At 40.1% G+C, this 16,350-nt stretch overlaps 1 protein-coding gene and 1 non-coding gene across 2 annotated transcripts; one reads left to right on the top strand and one right to left on the bottom strand.

The window, feature by feature from the left end:
• Positions 1-1,693: 1,693 nt before the first annotated feature.
• On the bottom strand, positions 1,694-2,174 carry LOC140015841 (protein spotted leaf 11-like). The gene is made up of 2 exons (XM_072068669.1): positions 1,848-2,174; positions 1,694-1,741 (listed from the first exon to the last, which is right to left on the bottom strand). Exons 1-2 carry the CDS (start codon positions 2,172-2,174, stop codon positions 1,694-1,696), a joined length of 375 nt encoding a protein of 124 aa, XP_071924770.1.
• A 5,799-nt stretch (positions 2,175-7,973) lies between these two features.
• LOC113719308 (small nucleolar RNA R71) lies at positions 7,974-8,080 on the top strand. The gene has a single exon (XR_003454838.1). It is a non-coding gene; the product is annotated as a small nucleolar RNA R71 (small nucleolar RNA).
• The last annotated feature ends 8,270 nt before the right edge of the window (positions 8,081-16,350 follow it).

The raw sequence follows: 16,350 nt of genomic DNA, 5'->3' as shown, positions 1-16,350 counted from the left end.
ATCAGCCCTTGGGGTTGAAGGAGGTGGAGCGGAGGTCGAAGGGCCGGGGTGTTCTAGACTTAGAAGAAGATTTGGGTTTCACCATTTCTCCAAATGTCACTCAAATCAACAACAGACAACAATTCTAACAAATAATGGAAACAGAAAATTTAAAGCAATAACAAATGAAAACCAACCCAGTGAATAAAATGCACACTTCAATCACCCACAAGTTATAGAAATACTCCAACACTTATAGTAAATGCAATCAATAAGCACTTGTGGTTCCAAACTTAGCCAAATGCAAAAACAATGCACCTCAAAATCACCCCAATCAACGTAATAATTGAAATGAAAAAGACAAAAGACTCTCACACAAGGCAACTACTTCAATAAGCAAATTTAAGTGTTAAAGGCACCTCCCAATTAAACAAATAATCTCAGCAATTTACCCACAATTAGACACAAGTTATAATAAATTAGACACTATTGGACCCAAAATCATAACAAGTGTCTCCAATTGGACAGTCAATCACTTAAGATTAAGAAATTGGAGGCAAACTATCACAACCAATACCACTGGTGGACTCACAGGGAAAAATTAAATCAAACGGCCAACCAAAGCACTGATAAATCCAACAACACCAAGCAAAGCAGAAATAAAATTAAAAAAAATTCAAAATGGTAACCAATTTGCCAAGAACCTAAATTGCAGTTGAAGCCCCAAACAACTCACTAAGTGAAAAATCCAGCACCTCCTGCGATTATTCAGCAAGAAACCCAGGAAAAAGAAACAAACTTCAGCATTTTAAGATCTAGAAAATTGTTAATCGGGGAGGGGGGATTCAATACCTCCACCTGTCGAAAATTGACAAGTGGCGTGAGGTGATCTGGAATTGAAGTCGCGCGTGAGGGAAGCGACGGTGCACCGGCGAGGTGGAGAGGAGCGACTGGAGTTGGTGGTAAGCTGAGGTCGAGCTTGCGATAGTGAGCTGGGCAGGAGGTATTGGCGCGGCCAAGGAAAGTTCGCGCGCGGTGGTGGTGTTTGCCGCTGAACTCTGCGACCTTAGATGAGTTGCGGACAGCTGCTGTGGCTGTTGGTGGAGACTGAAGGAAAAGCTGCACGCTGGGTAGCGCACGGAGAAAGAGCTGACGCAGTGGAGAGGGAGATCGAGATGGAGAGAGAGAGCTGAGCTGGAGAGTGGAGCTAGTTGCGTTGCAAGTAGTGACGGCGGCAGTTGGTGGTGTTTGGCGAGAGAGAGTGAGAGAGCAAATGGAGGTGGTGGCGGCTGGCATTGCTTGGGCTGCAGGAGGTCGACGCGAGCTGGTGGAGATGAGGCACTGGCGGCTGCATGCAGAGGTGGACGCTGGGTTGTGGTGGGCTTCAGGCGGAAGTCGGCAGCAGCTATGGACAGGGAGGAGGAGCTGCGCACAGCTCTGGGTTGCGCGCGGCTGGCGGAGCTTACAATGAAGAAGAAGAAGCGAGCAGCGGGGAAGAAGAAGAAAGAAAGAAAGGAAAGAAAGAAAAGAAAAAGAAGAAAGGAGAAAAAAAAAGGGAAATTTGCCAAATTGGTCCCTAACATTTACCAAAAACACTTTTTTAGTCCTTTACATATAAAATCAGCCAGAATGGTCCTTCACATTTAAATTGTGAGCCAATGTGGTCCTATTGCTCGTTTTTGCTTATTTCTCCGGCTAAAAATAGCACGCCCTCTCACATGATCATATTTTTAGGGACAAAACCGGAAACACATTTCATTACCTGTTGAAAGTAAAATGAATGGACAACCACCAAACTACACATTTCACCTTTGGCTCTCAAAGTTTCAAGAAACCCTAAATTGCATCCCCGAATTAACAAGCATTACTTGGAAATGTACTGCTGATGATGGTCTGATGGCGCCAGCCTCGGCAATCATAATTCGATTCTCGGGTTTGTTTTTGGCGAGGAGTCTGAGCTCCAAGATGGCTTGTTTTTGGTCTTCAAGGGATGGAGAATTAAGATCGGAGACGAGCTGGCGGATCAGTTCGTCAGAGGAACTGTTGTTGTTGTTTTCGGAGAAGGCGCAAGCAATAAGTAGACGTCGGCTCTGGGAAGAAGCGGTGGGGAATTCGCCGGATCTGTCGCTGTTGCAGTCGCTGAAAGCTGAGGAAGAACCATCGTGGATGCTGAGGCCGCTGAAGCTTCGCCCCATATAGGTAAAACTATTGGACTGGACCTCTGTTTCCATTTCTAGTGCAAAAAATGGGATTAGTACATCAAGAATTAGGTGGATGGAGCCTGGAGGGGAGGTGAAGACTGAAAACGACAGCGTTTGAGGTTGTATGGGCCCTTTTGAGGTAGTTACCTGTATAAGACCTAGCTATGAGTTGATCATAACCATTTTCATGGAGCTAGCCAGCAAGGGGGTGTGGAGTTCGGGGGGAGTGGGGAGTTCAATAAAAGGCGAAGGCAGGGGATGCAATTTAGGGTTTCTTGAAACTTTGAGAGCCAAAGGTGAAATGTGTATATTGGTGGTTGTCCATTCCTTTTACTTTCAACGGGTAATGAAATGTGTTTCCAATTTTGCCCCTAAAAATATGATCATGTGAGAGGGGCGTGCTATTTTTAGCCGGAGAAATAAGCAAAAACGAGCAATAGGACCACATTGGCTCACAATTTAAATGTGAATGACCATTCTGGCTGATTTTATATGTAAAGGACTAAAAAAGTGTTTTTGGTAAATGTTAGGGACCAATTTGGCAAATTTCCCAAAAAAAAAATATAGTTTTTGGTCTTACATTTTTTTTTTTAAAAAAAAAAAAAAATTCAGAAATTGAATTGCTGAAAAACTAACCGAATGTTAAGAAAGGAAGTAATTGTTTTTCGATTTTTTTTTTTTGATTTTTTTTTTATTGCAAAAATTTGATTTTTTTTTTTTTTTAGTTCGTCAAACATGGCGTGGGCACGCCAAGATTAGAAAACATTCTCTGACTTGAGAATCAGTTTTTGAACATTAACGCGTGCCCTCTCCGCGCGGGCACGCCAAGATTCCACTTCGTAATGTTGAGATTTTACCAATATGGCGTGGGCATGCCATGTTTTAGAAACATCCTCTGACCTTGAAATTGGAACTTGTGAGATTAATGCGTGCCCTCTTCGCACGGGCACGCCATGATCACCTGTCAAAATAAAAAATTGGGTTGCCTCCCAAAAGCGCCTTTCTTTAACGTCTTTGGCTAGACGGAGTCTAGAATTTGCTTAAACTAAGCAAATCGGGTCTTCCAGTTGCATCATCTCCACCCGTTCAATTGGAAATCCTTCATAATACGGCTTGAGACGGTGACCATTCACCACAAATTTCTTCTCTGTTTTCAAACTTTGGATCTCTACTGCACCATAATGAAAGACATTAGTCACAACAAAAGGGCCAATCCAACGAGAACGTAATTTACCTGGAAATAGTTTCAATTTGGAGTGGTATAGTAAAACTTTTTGCCCGCAGACGAATGTCTTCCTAGAGATCTGTTGGTTATGAAAGATCCGATTCTTCTCCTTATAGATCACTGCATTCTCGTATGCTTCATTTCGGATTTCTTCCAACTCTTGTAATTGTAACTTTCTTTGAATTCCGCCTTCCTCGATATCCATATTACATTGTTTGACAGCCCAAAATGCTCTATGCTCAAACTCTACCGGGAGATGACATGGCTTTCCAAATACCAATCGGTAAGGGGACATGCCAATAGGTGTCTTGTATGCCGTCCTATATGCCCATAGTGCATCCTCTAGTCTCACACTCCAATCCTTCCTATCGGGTCGGACCATCTTTTCTAGAATTGATTTGATCTCTCGGTTCGATGCTTCCGCCTGACCATTTGTCTGAGGATGGTAGGATGTAGAGACTTTGTGCAAGACACCATATCTCCTAAAAATTGCAGCGATCGTTTTGTTGCAGAAATGAGTACCCCGATCACTTACAATTGCTCGCGGCATTCCAAAGCGAACAAAAATATTAGACTTAACGAATTCTGCAACCACTTTGGAATCATTAGTGCGGGTGGCCTTTGCTTCTACCCACTTCGAAACATAATCTACAGCAAGCAATATATACAAAAAACCAAATGACGAAGGAAAAGGACCCATAAAATCAATGCCCCAAACGTCAAAAATTTCAACAAAAATTGTTGGGGTTTGAGTCATTTGATCCCTACGAGAGATATTACCCACTCTTTGACACTTATCACATGACTTACAAAATGAGTAGGCATCCTTGAATAGAGTTGGCCAATAGAATCCACTCTCTAGCACCTTTCGAGCCGTTCTCTTCGGTCCAAAATGACCTCCACATGCAAAAGAGTGACAATAGGCTATAATAGATTGAAATTCAACTTCACTTACACATCTACGGATGATTTGATCGGCACCCCGCTTCCAGAGATAAGGATCATCCCAAATGTAGAACTTTGTATCGCTCCTCAACTTGTCTCTCTTTGCCTTAGGCCATCCTGTAGGAAATTTGTCAGTGACTAGAAAATTAACAATATCTGCATACCAAGGCAAAGATGAATTAATAGAAAATAAATGCTCCTCTGGGAATGCTTCTCTCAATGGGATGTCATCTTCGGTGACTTGTACTCGACTCAAGTGATCTGCTACCAGATTCTCCGCCCCTTTCTTATCTCGGATCTCCAGGTTGAACTCTTGTAGCAACAATATCCACCGTATTAATCGCGGTTTTGCCTCTTTCTTGGTTAACAGATACCGCAAAGCTGCATGATCAGAAAAAATAATAACTTTAGCACCAAGTAAATAAGACCGAAATTTCTCTAAGGCAAAAACAACTGCTAAAAGCTCCTTTTCGGTGGTTGAATAGTTCAATTGAGCTCCGTTCAAGGTTCGAGATGCGTAGTAGATAGCATGGGCTGCCTTTCCCACTCTTTGACCCAATACCGCACCAACTGCATAGTCACTGGCGTCGCACATGATCTCAAATGGGAGGTTCCAGTCAGGGGGTTGGATAATAGGTGAGGAGGTCAATAACTCCTTTAACTTATCAAATGCCCCCTTACATGTTTCATCGAATTCGAAGGATACATTTTTTTGTAAAAGTTGGAATAAGGGTGCTCCAATTTTCGAGAAATCCTTGATGAACCTTCTATAGAAACCTGCGTGACCCAAGAAGGAACGAACTTTCCGCACACTCACGGGGTAAGGTAAAGTAGATATAACATCTATTTTTGCCTTATCAACCTCAATACCTGTAGATGATACAACATGACCCAAAACTATCCCGTGTTCAACCATAAAATGACATTTTTCCCAATTAAGCACGAGATTAGTTTCTATACACCTTACTAAGATCAATTTCAGGTTATCTAGACAGTTTTCAAAACTTTCACCATATACACTGAAATCGTCCATGAAAACCTCAATAATATTCTCAACATATTCTGAAAAGATACTTACCATGCATCTTTGGAAGGTAGCAGGTGCATTGCACAATCCAAATGGCATCCTTCGGTATGCAAATGTTCCAAATGGGCAGGTGAAAGTAGTTTTCTCTTGGTCTTCGGGTGCGATGGCAATTTGAAAATAACCTGAAAATCCATCCAAGAAACAATAGTAAGCTCGACATGCTAATCGCTCCACCATCTGATCAATGAAAGGGAGGGGAAAATGGTCCTTTTTCGTGACGGCATTTAGCTTTCGGTAATCGATACACTGTCGCCATCCGGTGGGCTTTCGAATTGGTACGAGCTCACCCTCTTGGTTTGATTCCACTGTCACCCCTGCCTTCTTCGGGACCACCTGTACTGGACTTACCCACGGGCTATCTGATATTGCAAATATAATTCCAACGTCCAGCAGTTTTAAAATCTCTTTCTTTACGACCTCCATCATGAGAGGATTTAATCTCCGTTGAGCTTGCCGTACGGGTTTAGCATTCTCCTCGAGTTGAATTCGGTGCATACACACCGCAGGGCTAATTCCCTTGATGTCGGCGATGGTCCATCCTATCGCCTGCTTATGTTCCCTAAGAACTCGAAGTAGTTTCTCTTCTTGAACCTTTGATAAACCCGCGGAGATGATCACTGGAAGTGTCTCCCCTTCACCTAAGTATACATACTTTAGGTGTTTCGGCAGTGGTTTTAGTTCCAAGACAGGTGCCTGCACCACAGATGGAAGTAACCTTTGGTGAGGTTCGGGTATGAAAATCGGTGCAAGATCATACCTTGTCTTCGTGGTTGGTAATGTTTGCAACGATCCAATCACGCATTTAAGCTCTTCACTCAACTTTACCCTAGAGGTCGTTTCGGACTCAAAGTGCCTGGTCAGGACGACCTCTAGTTCATCCCTGCCTTCAATTTCAAAAACCTCCTGTATAGCATGGTCAATAACATTTACCGAGAAAACAGAGCCAATATTTGAATCGGATGGATATTTCATGGTCTCAAAGATGTTAAAGTGAACAATCTCACCATCAAATTCCATAGACAAAGTACCTTTATTAACATCAATTTTGGTTCGGGCTGTGCTCAAAAAGGGTCTACCTAACAACAAAGGTGACGGATCACGGGAGTGTTCATCCTCCATGTCGAGCACATAAAAATCAGCTGGAAAAACCAATTCGTTAATTTTTACCAAAACATCTTCAATCAACCCGTCAGGGTATGCATTGGTCCTGTCAGCTAATTGGATTATTATCCCAGTCTCTTTCAAAGGGCCTAAGTTTAAGGAAGCATAAATGGACTTTGGCATGACATTAATTGAGGCTCCCAGGTCTAACATGGCCTTTCCAATCAAAGTATTACCTATCCTACAAGGAATAGTAAACATACCTGGATCTCCGCATTTTGGTGGAAGTTTCCTTTGTAGAATTGCTGAAACATTCTCCCCAACTATAACTCGTTCATCCCCCTTCAACCGCTTGCGGTTGGCACACAGGTCCCTCAAAAATTTTGCGTACCTGGGTACTTGTTTAATCGCATCCAGCAGGGGTATGTTGATCTCCACCTTGCGAAAGATATCTAAGACCTCTTTTTCCTTGTCTTGCTTCTTTGGTTTCTCTAACCTGCTAGGAAAGGGAGGTGGATTAGTTTTAGTTGTAGGAATTGGGTTCGAGGGTACCTTTGCATTTTTGTTGTCTGTGCCCTCCTCTTCCAATTCTTTCTCAATCCGTTCCTCGTCCTTGTCTTTAGGAATCACCGGTTCAGGTCCTTGAACTTCCTTGCCACTCCTTAAGGTCATTGCGCTTACATTCTTTGGATTTACCTCAGGTTGAGATGGCAACTTTCCTTGAACTTGGGACTCCAACCGGTTGATTGTTATAGCCATTTGATTCATTTGATTTTGCAATGATTGCACCTGTCCCAGTTGATTCCTCATACTTTGCAAGTCTGAATCCGTCTTTTGTTGATTAGCAAGTAATTGCTTCATCATCTCTTCCATGGACGGACTTGATTTTGAAAGTGGTGGTGGTGGTGGTGGGCGATGATGGTACTGCTGTTGGTGTCCTTGCTGTCTATTTGGCACAAAGTTAGACTGACTATTTCCTCCATAACTAAGGTTGGGGTGATCCCTCCAACCAGGATTGTAGGTACTTGAGTATGGGTCGTACGGCTTTCTTGGCGCGGGCGCGTGGCCAGCCATGTTCACCTGTTCAGCAGTTTCTTCTTGAACCAATGGACACATTTCCGTAGGATGACCCACGGCAGTGCATACCCCGCATACTTTGGCTTGCGATGTATTCCCCACAGCTAGTTGTCGCACAAAAGATGTCAATTCGGAGAGTTGCTGTTGAATAGAGGATGTTTCTACCTCATTCACCCTACGCGTCGGGATGTCCTCTCTTGAACCAAACTGCTGTGAGTTCTCAGCCATCCCTTCAATCAACTCCCAGGCTCCTCGAGGAGTTTTGTTCACCAACGCTCCTCCACTTGCAGCATCGATTATACTTCTGTCCCTGAAAAGTAATCCCTCATAGAAATATTGGATGAGCAGTTGCTCACTTATCTGATGTTGAGGGCATTTGGTGCACAGTTTCTTAAACCTCTCCCAGTACTCATAGAGAGACTCGCTTGGGTGTTGTTTGATGCCACATATCTCCTTCCTTAGGCTTGCAGCTCGAGATGCCGGAAAGTACTTGTCCAAGAATTTTTTCTTCAATTGGTCCCACGTGGTGATACTACCAGGCGGTAGGTAGTAGAGCCAGTCTTTCGCGGAGTCCTTCAAAGAGAAGGGGAAGGCCCTCATCTTTATTTGCTCTTCAGTAATTCCCGGAGGCTTCATACTGTTGCAAACGACGTCAAACTCTTGCAAGTGCTTGTAGGGCTCCTCACCTGGTAGACCATGAAAAGATGGCAGGAGATGAATTAGACCAGATTTTAGTTCAAAGGGAGTGTCATCATTTAAATGTGGAAAAGTAATGCACAAGGGCTGCTGATTTAAATCAGGAGCAGCCAACTCCCTTAGTGTTCGTGCATTTGCCATAGTGACTTCCTCTTGGTCTGAATCACTTGAATTGTCACCAGACAAATTTGTCGGCTCAACCTCTGGATCAAGTTCCTGAGGTGCAATATCGTATTGCTCCTCCCTGAGCCGCCTGGTTTCTTTCCTCGTTCTACGCGCGGTCTTCTCTACTTCAGGGTCGAAAATTAATTCGCCTGTACGAGAAGAGCGAGGCATAAACTAGAAAAATACCAGAAAAAAATGAACTTAAAAAGAAACAAATGATTAACGCCAGTCCCCGGCAACGGCGCCAAAAATTGACAGGAGTCGAGCCTGTGCAATAAAAAATACCTACTCGAGAAAAATGAATTTTCTGTGTATAGTAGTGAGTAGGGTCGAATCCACAGGGACTGGGAAAAATTCGATTCTTTTCAAGTTCGGGACACGGGGGATTTTTATCAGAAATAAACTAAAAATAATTAAACAATTTAACTAAAAATAATTAATTAATTAATACAATTGTAAATAGCAATTAAATAAATGATAAATAAATTATAGCCAAGGATACAACTACGCAAACACAGTCCATTCATCCGATCATTGATGCAAAGAAGGTTCACTTAATTTTATTAACAGGTTAGTTATAGTTGCCGATAAACTCTAACGACCAGCTTTTTCTTAATTTATTGATAACCAAGGTACGACCGTTGATTACCCCTAACCAGGAAATACTCCTAGGTACGACCGTAGGAATTAATTTTCTAATTGCATTAAAAACTAGAAAAGCCTAACCCAAATTAATAACACGCTACGAGGGTTATTTAAATCAGATTGCATGTCCCCATAGTATGTGAAAATACTAGTTGTCACTAATATTAACCAACTAAACAATTACGGATTTAATTGATTAATTTGACAGGAGATTAATAAGTCAAATTGCACATCGGGCCCTTGATATCCAATTAACAAAATAATCCCACGGAAATTAAAATAGAAAACATGCAAATATTAACAAATTAAGGAACACGTAAAATTAATTAGATCTCACAGATATTTGGGACTGCGTCTTCGCGTTGATCCTTGACTAGAGGAGAAGATTAGCCACGCCTCATAAGAAAATTCCCACGCAATTTAATTGAATTCGAAGACATAAATTACTCTTGCTAGTAACTGAAAATGAAAGGAACTAGTGAAATAGAACTAGTTTCATGAAAGAAACTAGTCTAAAGGAAGAGACAGAAGAAAAATACAAAACAAACCAACTGAAGAGATCTTCACACCACACAAAACATGAAAGAACAAAATCCTATTTTATGACTAAAACTACCTACCTTCCTCTCCGTAGAGAGAAACTAATCTAATGTCTTATATAGCACTCGTCTAGTGCCTTTCCCTTATTTTATTTTAGCACTAGTTTCCTAAGAGAACTAGTGACGTAGGAAGCTAAGTGGAAAAGCTCAATCATCAAAGCCAACACCTTGACTAATGAGTATATCTCCCACAATAAGAACAAACTTTCTACGTGGTCCCCGCTTTGATTTCTTATTGCTAGTGGATTTCATCATATCAATTCAATTCTTCATCAGCAATTCCGTTCATCAGCAATTCCGTTGGTTTGCACAATTTGGGCTGATGGTTGAAAGCTTTTAGAAGCTTTCACGTGTGGAGAAATCTTCTCAAGAAGGTCCCCTTTTAGCACTTTTCTGCTTCACTTTCTGAAATTATATCCAAATACCAAATATAAATATATATTGACAATTAAACAATATTTGGCAAGGATAAAGAGGAAAATTAACGATAAAATTACTAACAATTAATACCCTATCATGCTCTATTTTCTTTCATTGAGTGATATCACGCAAGACTTGATTGTTCTAGAACTTGATTTGCTATGCATGTCAAGATCACATTCCTGAATTTGATGCATTAAAATGATAAGGGCACATAGGTTAACCCTTTTTGACTTTCTAAAAGACCAACCTTAATCAGATCTCTACTAATTGACCATGGTTGAGCCCAGACCTGTTCTTTGTTTAATAACTCATTTTATCACCCCTAAACTTCTTGTGTTCGAACCCTCTTTGTTTCTACCCTGTGTCAAAGGGATGCCTTGATTTCAATGCATGACGATTTCGAATTGCGTTGGAAGGGAATGATTGAAGTTAGCAAGTGTGCCTATAGCCCCTTGTAGTTGTGCGTACTTGAACAAAAAAAAATCTGAAGTAGAAAAGAAGAAGAAAACAAGCACACCAAGAAAGAAAAAAAGCAGAAAAAAAAATTGAAAGGAAAAAAAAAGAAGTGTTTTTGTGATCTGTTGAGATGATTGGGTGAAACGCTTAGTTGTGCTGGCACTTGCTAATTTATGAAAAAAATTTATTGGTATGTGTTGAAAAGATCATTGGAATGAAGAAGGAAGTTGGGAGTCATGCAGTGGGTCAACAGCATCTTCTTTGACATAATAAACCAAATTACCTGTTTTATCCAACCCGTGCCTAAACCTCATTACAACCCGCATTAAGACCCTCTGATTTCTGCATCAAATTTAGTTTCAGTGGTGACGATGTGATATATTAGCAAGCATATGGTAACATCATTTTATTGTGTAGTGAGAGTGACCCTCTTTGAGCTTCATATCAGTATGGCGAGTAATCATATTCCATGCTATAAGAGAGGGTTAAGTCTTGCAATTTCTGAATTTGATAACATTGTTAGGATGATAGGGCACTTTTGCTCGCATGGTGAACTGATACATGTGTGTAACTGTGATTGTGTCTCTAAGCTTTGAAATGCTTGAGGACAAGTATTGTCTTGGTGTGGGGGGATTTGATAGGAAGATAATTCTGTGCTTTATTCATTGATATTTGGTCTTGATTTTGGCTATTTATTGTCTAGAGTAACGGGTTTCTGCTTATATTTGGTATTTATGCTATTTGCAGGCAACCGGTGTTAAAAATGACAAAAAGAGGCAAAATTCCAGAAGACTAGTCATTCCAGAGCATGCCCATGCCAGAGACCGCAGAGTTACGTGAAAAAGACGGACTGCGGGACCTGTCCCTGAAAGCCGCCGCAATTCTTGGGAGATGTGTTTGAAGTTACGTGGGATTAGGAAATATCTTCAAAAAATACCTTTGGCAACAATTTGAGGAGAGAAATAAGGAAGCAATCTTGTGAGAGACGACTTCCAATTTGACAAGGAAAGAGAAGCGGCAGCAACACTATAAATAGGAGGACTGTAATAGACTAGAGTCCATCATCTTTTCGTCTTTGTCTTTTACTTCTCAACGCAATTTTTAGACTAGCGGCCGCACCCTTTTACTTTTCATAGACAAAATTGCTTTGAAGCTTGGAATCGCATAATCATTATTTGGCAAGGCTAACTCGTTTATCTAGTCGAGAAATAAATCAAGGATCGGGGCACCATAACTGTGAGATCGTTTTAATTGTTTATTTTTAATTTATATGTTCATGGGTATTTGATTATTCTCTATATTTCCCTGAGTTATTATTGTTTAAATTTATTGTTTAATTATTATTGTTTAAATTTATTGACCACTATAACCAGTTTATTCGTGAGTATATGAATCGTCCCTTGTATCCGTGATCAGTTGTGTGCTTCGGTGCCAAGATTAATTTCTTGACTAGTTTGTTTTAATTAATTGTTATTTGTGTAATTTGGTTTCCGCTATCTTACTCAACTTTGAATTTCAATTTTTACTCCTTTTTAATTAGTTGGCACTATTGCTAAAATTCCCTCCCCATTTTCCTTCGTGATAAATCTACCGGTTTCCTGAGGAGACGACCCTACTCACCACTATACTCATTCAGTTTTGGTAGTAGGTCTAATATAAATTTTATTTTTGGTGGTTTGACACCCAGCAAATTTTAGCGCCGTTGCCGGGGACTTGGTGCTTGAAGTGATTTATTGCACAAGTTTGTTTTGTTTAGTTCGTTCCACCTCTTTTTTTTTTACTATTTATGGCTGCTAATCGTCCGTATTTTGGTGACAGATTGGATTTTATTTCTAGAAGGTGTTATGAGACTCATGTTTTTTCTCATGATCGATTAGATATTGCAAATTGTGAAAGTTATTTTGCTTCAGATCATTCAACCGATATATACCCCACATTCCAAGATGGTCTAAGTGCTCTAATCGACACTTTTGGAGATTTTTCACCTCAATATCAAATGTGGTATGACCCTTACTCAAACGGGTATGATCAAGGATGGTGGGACAACTCGAATTTTAATTATACGCCAGAGCCAATAGATTTTCAACATCAATATCAACAGCAACAGCCAGCATCCATGCCAGATATGTCTCTTGAAGAAATGGTTAAATTAACTGCTACTAACACATATCAATTTCAACAGGAGACATATAAATTTCAGCAGGAGACAATGAATTTTCATCAGGAGACACAAGCGAGCATGTGTAACTTGTCAAATCAACTGAACCAACTAACATCTAGGATAACGCAATTGACTTCTCAAATGTGTGAGAAATTGCCCTCACAGACTATTATCGATCATGAGGAAGATGAGAGTGCAATTATCCTGACAAATGACATGAAACTGCAAGAGTCTCAAGAAAACAAATCTAAAGATGCAGTTGAAAAAAAGTTAAAATGCAAGAAATGAGATTCCAACATCAAATTGCTCAAGTAAATAAATCTAGTGCACAATCGCCGAATACGGTGACATCTCTTCCATTCCTCAATCAAAATTCTCTTGATCCTTATTCTTTAATCCTGTTAGTGAGATTGATTTTATTATGCCAGAAAATTTCGAGTTTCATAACAGGAATAAGTTAAGAGTCATGATAACAAAATATCTCGAACCAATAAATGCTCTTGATAGAGGAGTGAGTGAAGACTTAAGGTCATTACTTGTATGTTTGGCACCATCTACAATTTCATGGAAGACCGTACCTCGTGTGCTTAAAGATTACTCTATTTACGAGGGTTATCAGGATTATACAGAGGACGAAGCATTGAAACGGGCAACAAGATTTTATCCTCCGTAAATAAACAGGGCAGTGTCTAGCCAAGGACATTAAAGAAAGGTGCTACTTGGGAGGCAACCCAAGAGTTTCAATCTTTAGTCATTTTTGTGTGTTTTTATTTCACATTTTTGTGTTCAAGTTCAAGTTGTTTTATTCCTTTGATCGAAAATCTTTATTGTAGGTCTTAGGTCTATTATGTGACGTTTATTGGGATTAAACTTTGATGAACAGAAGACTATGGGTTCCAAGGCGTGCCCACGCCTTCCAACCATTGCGAGAAAAAAGAAAAGAAAGTCTTGCAAGCCCATTCCACCATTCAAAGAAAGAATCTGGCAGCTTTCTTTGCCCACATCGGCTTGCAGCTCCCTCAACCTCCTCCCTTGTAGTGCTCTCTTGCCATCGTTGTCTCTCAGGGAAGTTCTCGCTTCTTTCTACTTGATTTCTATTTTTTTTTGCTACATTGAGGATATTGTAGGTTTCAGGTGTGGGGGAGAGTAATTGAAAATTGCTAGAAAGTGATGCTAGGATGATGATTGCAATTACTTTACAAGCATAAGCAGTGTTATTATGTGATTAAATGTCTTGTCTTCTTAATAATGGAATTCAATGATGAATTTCCAAGACTTGGCAATTAGTAACCATTTTGTGAGCTATCGAGCCAATGAGCATTGTATTAATAACTGCTCTATTTTCGTCCATTAAGTGATATCACGCAAGACTTGATTGTTCTAGAACTTGATTTGTTAGGCATGTCAAGATCACATTCCTGAATTTGATATATTAAAATGACAAGGGCACTTAGGTTAACCCTTTTTGACTTTCTAAAAGACCAACCTTAATCAGATCTCTCCTAGTTGACCATGGTTGAGCCTAGATCTGTTCTTTGTTTGATAACTCATTTTATCACCCCTAAACTTCTTGTGTTCGAACCCTTTTTGTTTCTACCCCGTGTCAAAGGGATGCCTTAATTTCAATACATGACGATTTCGAATTGAGTTGGAAGGGAATGATTGAAGTTAGCAAGTGTGCCTATAGCCCCTTGTGGTTGTGCGTACTTGAACAAAAAAAAAATCTGATGTAGAAAAGAAGAAGAAAAGAAGCACACCATGAAAGAAAAAAAGTAGAAAGAAAAATAAAAAAAAATCTAAAGGAAAAAAACAAGAAGTGTTTTTGTGATCTGTTGAGATGATTAGGTAAAACCCTTAGTTGTGCTAGCACTTGCTAATTTATGAAAAAAATTTATGGGTATGTGCTAAAAAGATCATTGGAATGAAGAAGGAAATTGGGAGTCATGCAGTGGGTCAACGGTATCTTCTTTGACATAATAAATCAAATTACCTGTTTTATCCAACCCGTGCCTAAACCCCATTACAACCCGCATTAAGACCCTCTAATTTCGGCATCAAATTTAGTTTCATTGGTGGCGATGTGATATATTAGCAAGCATATGGCAACATCATTTTATTATATAGTGAGAGTGACCCTCTTTGAGTTTCATATCGGTGCGGCGAGTAACCATATTCCATTCTATAAGAGAGGGTTAAGTCTTGCAATTTTGAATTTGATAACATTGTTAGGATGATAGGGCACTTGTGCTCGCATGGTGAACTGCTACATGTGTGTAACTGTGATTGTGTCTCTAAACTTTGAAATGCTTGAGGACAAGAATTGTCTTGGTGTGGGGGATTTGATAGGGGGATAATTGTGCGCTTTATTCATTGATATTTGGTCTTGATTTTGGCCATTTATTGTCCAGAGTAACAGATTTCTGCTCATATTTGGTATTTGTGCTATTTGCAGGCAACCGGTGTTAAAAGTGACAAAAAGAGGCAAAATTCCAGAAGACCAGTCGTTCCAGAGCGTGCCCAAGCCAAAGACCGCAGAGCTGCGTGAAAAAGGCGGACTGCGGGACCTATCCCCGAAAGATGCCGCAATTCTTGGGAGATGTGTTTGAAGTTATGTGGGATTAGGAAATATCTTCAAAGAATACCTTTGGCAACAATTTGAGGAGAGAAATAAGGAAGCAATCTTGTGAGAAACGACTTCCAATTTGACAAGGAAAAAGAAGCGGCAGCAACACTATAAACAGGATGACTGTAATAGACTAGGGTCCATCATCTTTTCGTCTTTGTCTTTTACTTCTCAACGCAATTTTTAGACTAGCGGCCGCACCCTTTTACTTCTTCATAGACAAAATTATTTTGAAGCTTGGAATCGCGTAATCATTATTCGGCAAGGCTAACTCGTTTATCTAGTCGAGAAATAAATCAAGGATCGGAGCACCATAACTGTGAGATCGTTTTAATTGTTTATTTTTAATTTATATGTTCATCGGTATTTGATTATTCTCTATTTTCCCCTGACTTATTATTGTTTAGATTTATTGGATAATTAGGCCTGTTATTCGAGAGTCTAAACAATTGATAGCCAATTAGGATGTTGGCGCGTCGCCTATAAGCATCTTAATTAGTGGCAAACGAGACAATTTCACCGTCTCACAAGCGGTCTAATTTGGATCGTGGAGATAATTAATCTTGCGTAAACAAACCCGCATGTGTGTTTGTCGTCTAGAATTGGGTCTTTCTAATTCCTAATGTTGTGGCTACATTAAATCCTGTGAGCGTTTCTGGGGTTGTCTAGTCACAAGAGGACGGTTTATGAGCGTCTCTTGACTACCATAAAATTAAGAAAAGATTGGTGGTTGAGCACGTCGCTTGACCACTATAACCAGTTTATTTGTGAGTATATGAATTGTCCCTTGTATCCGTGATCAATTGTATGCTTCGGTGTCAAGATTAATTCCTTGACTAGGTTGTTTTAATTAATTGTTATTTGTGTAATTTGGTTCCCGCTATCTTACTCAACTTTGAATTTCAGTTTTTACTCCTTTTTAATTAGTTGGCACTATTGCTAAAATTCCCTCCCCATTTTTCTGTGT

The sequence above is a fragment of the Coffea arabica genome, chromosome 1e, assembly GCF_036785885.1.
Source record: "Coffea arabica cultivar ET-39 chromosome 1e, Coffea Arabica ET-39 HiFi, whole genome shotgun sequence".
NCBI lineage: Eukaryota > Viridiplantae > Streptophyta > Magnoliopsida > Gentianales > Rubiaceae > Coffea > Coffea arabica.
Note: the sequence above shows the minus strand (reverse complement) of the source record. Positions and strands in the feature narration are given on the sequence as shown.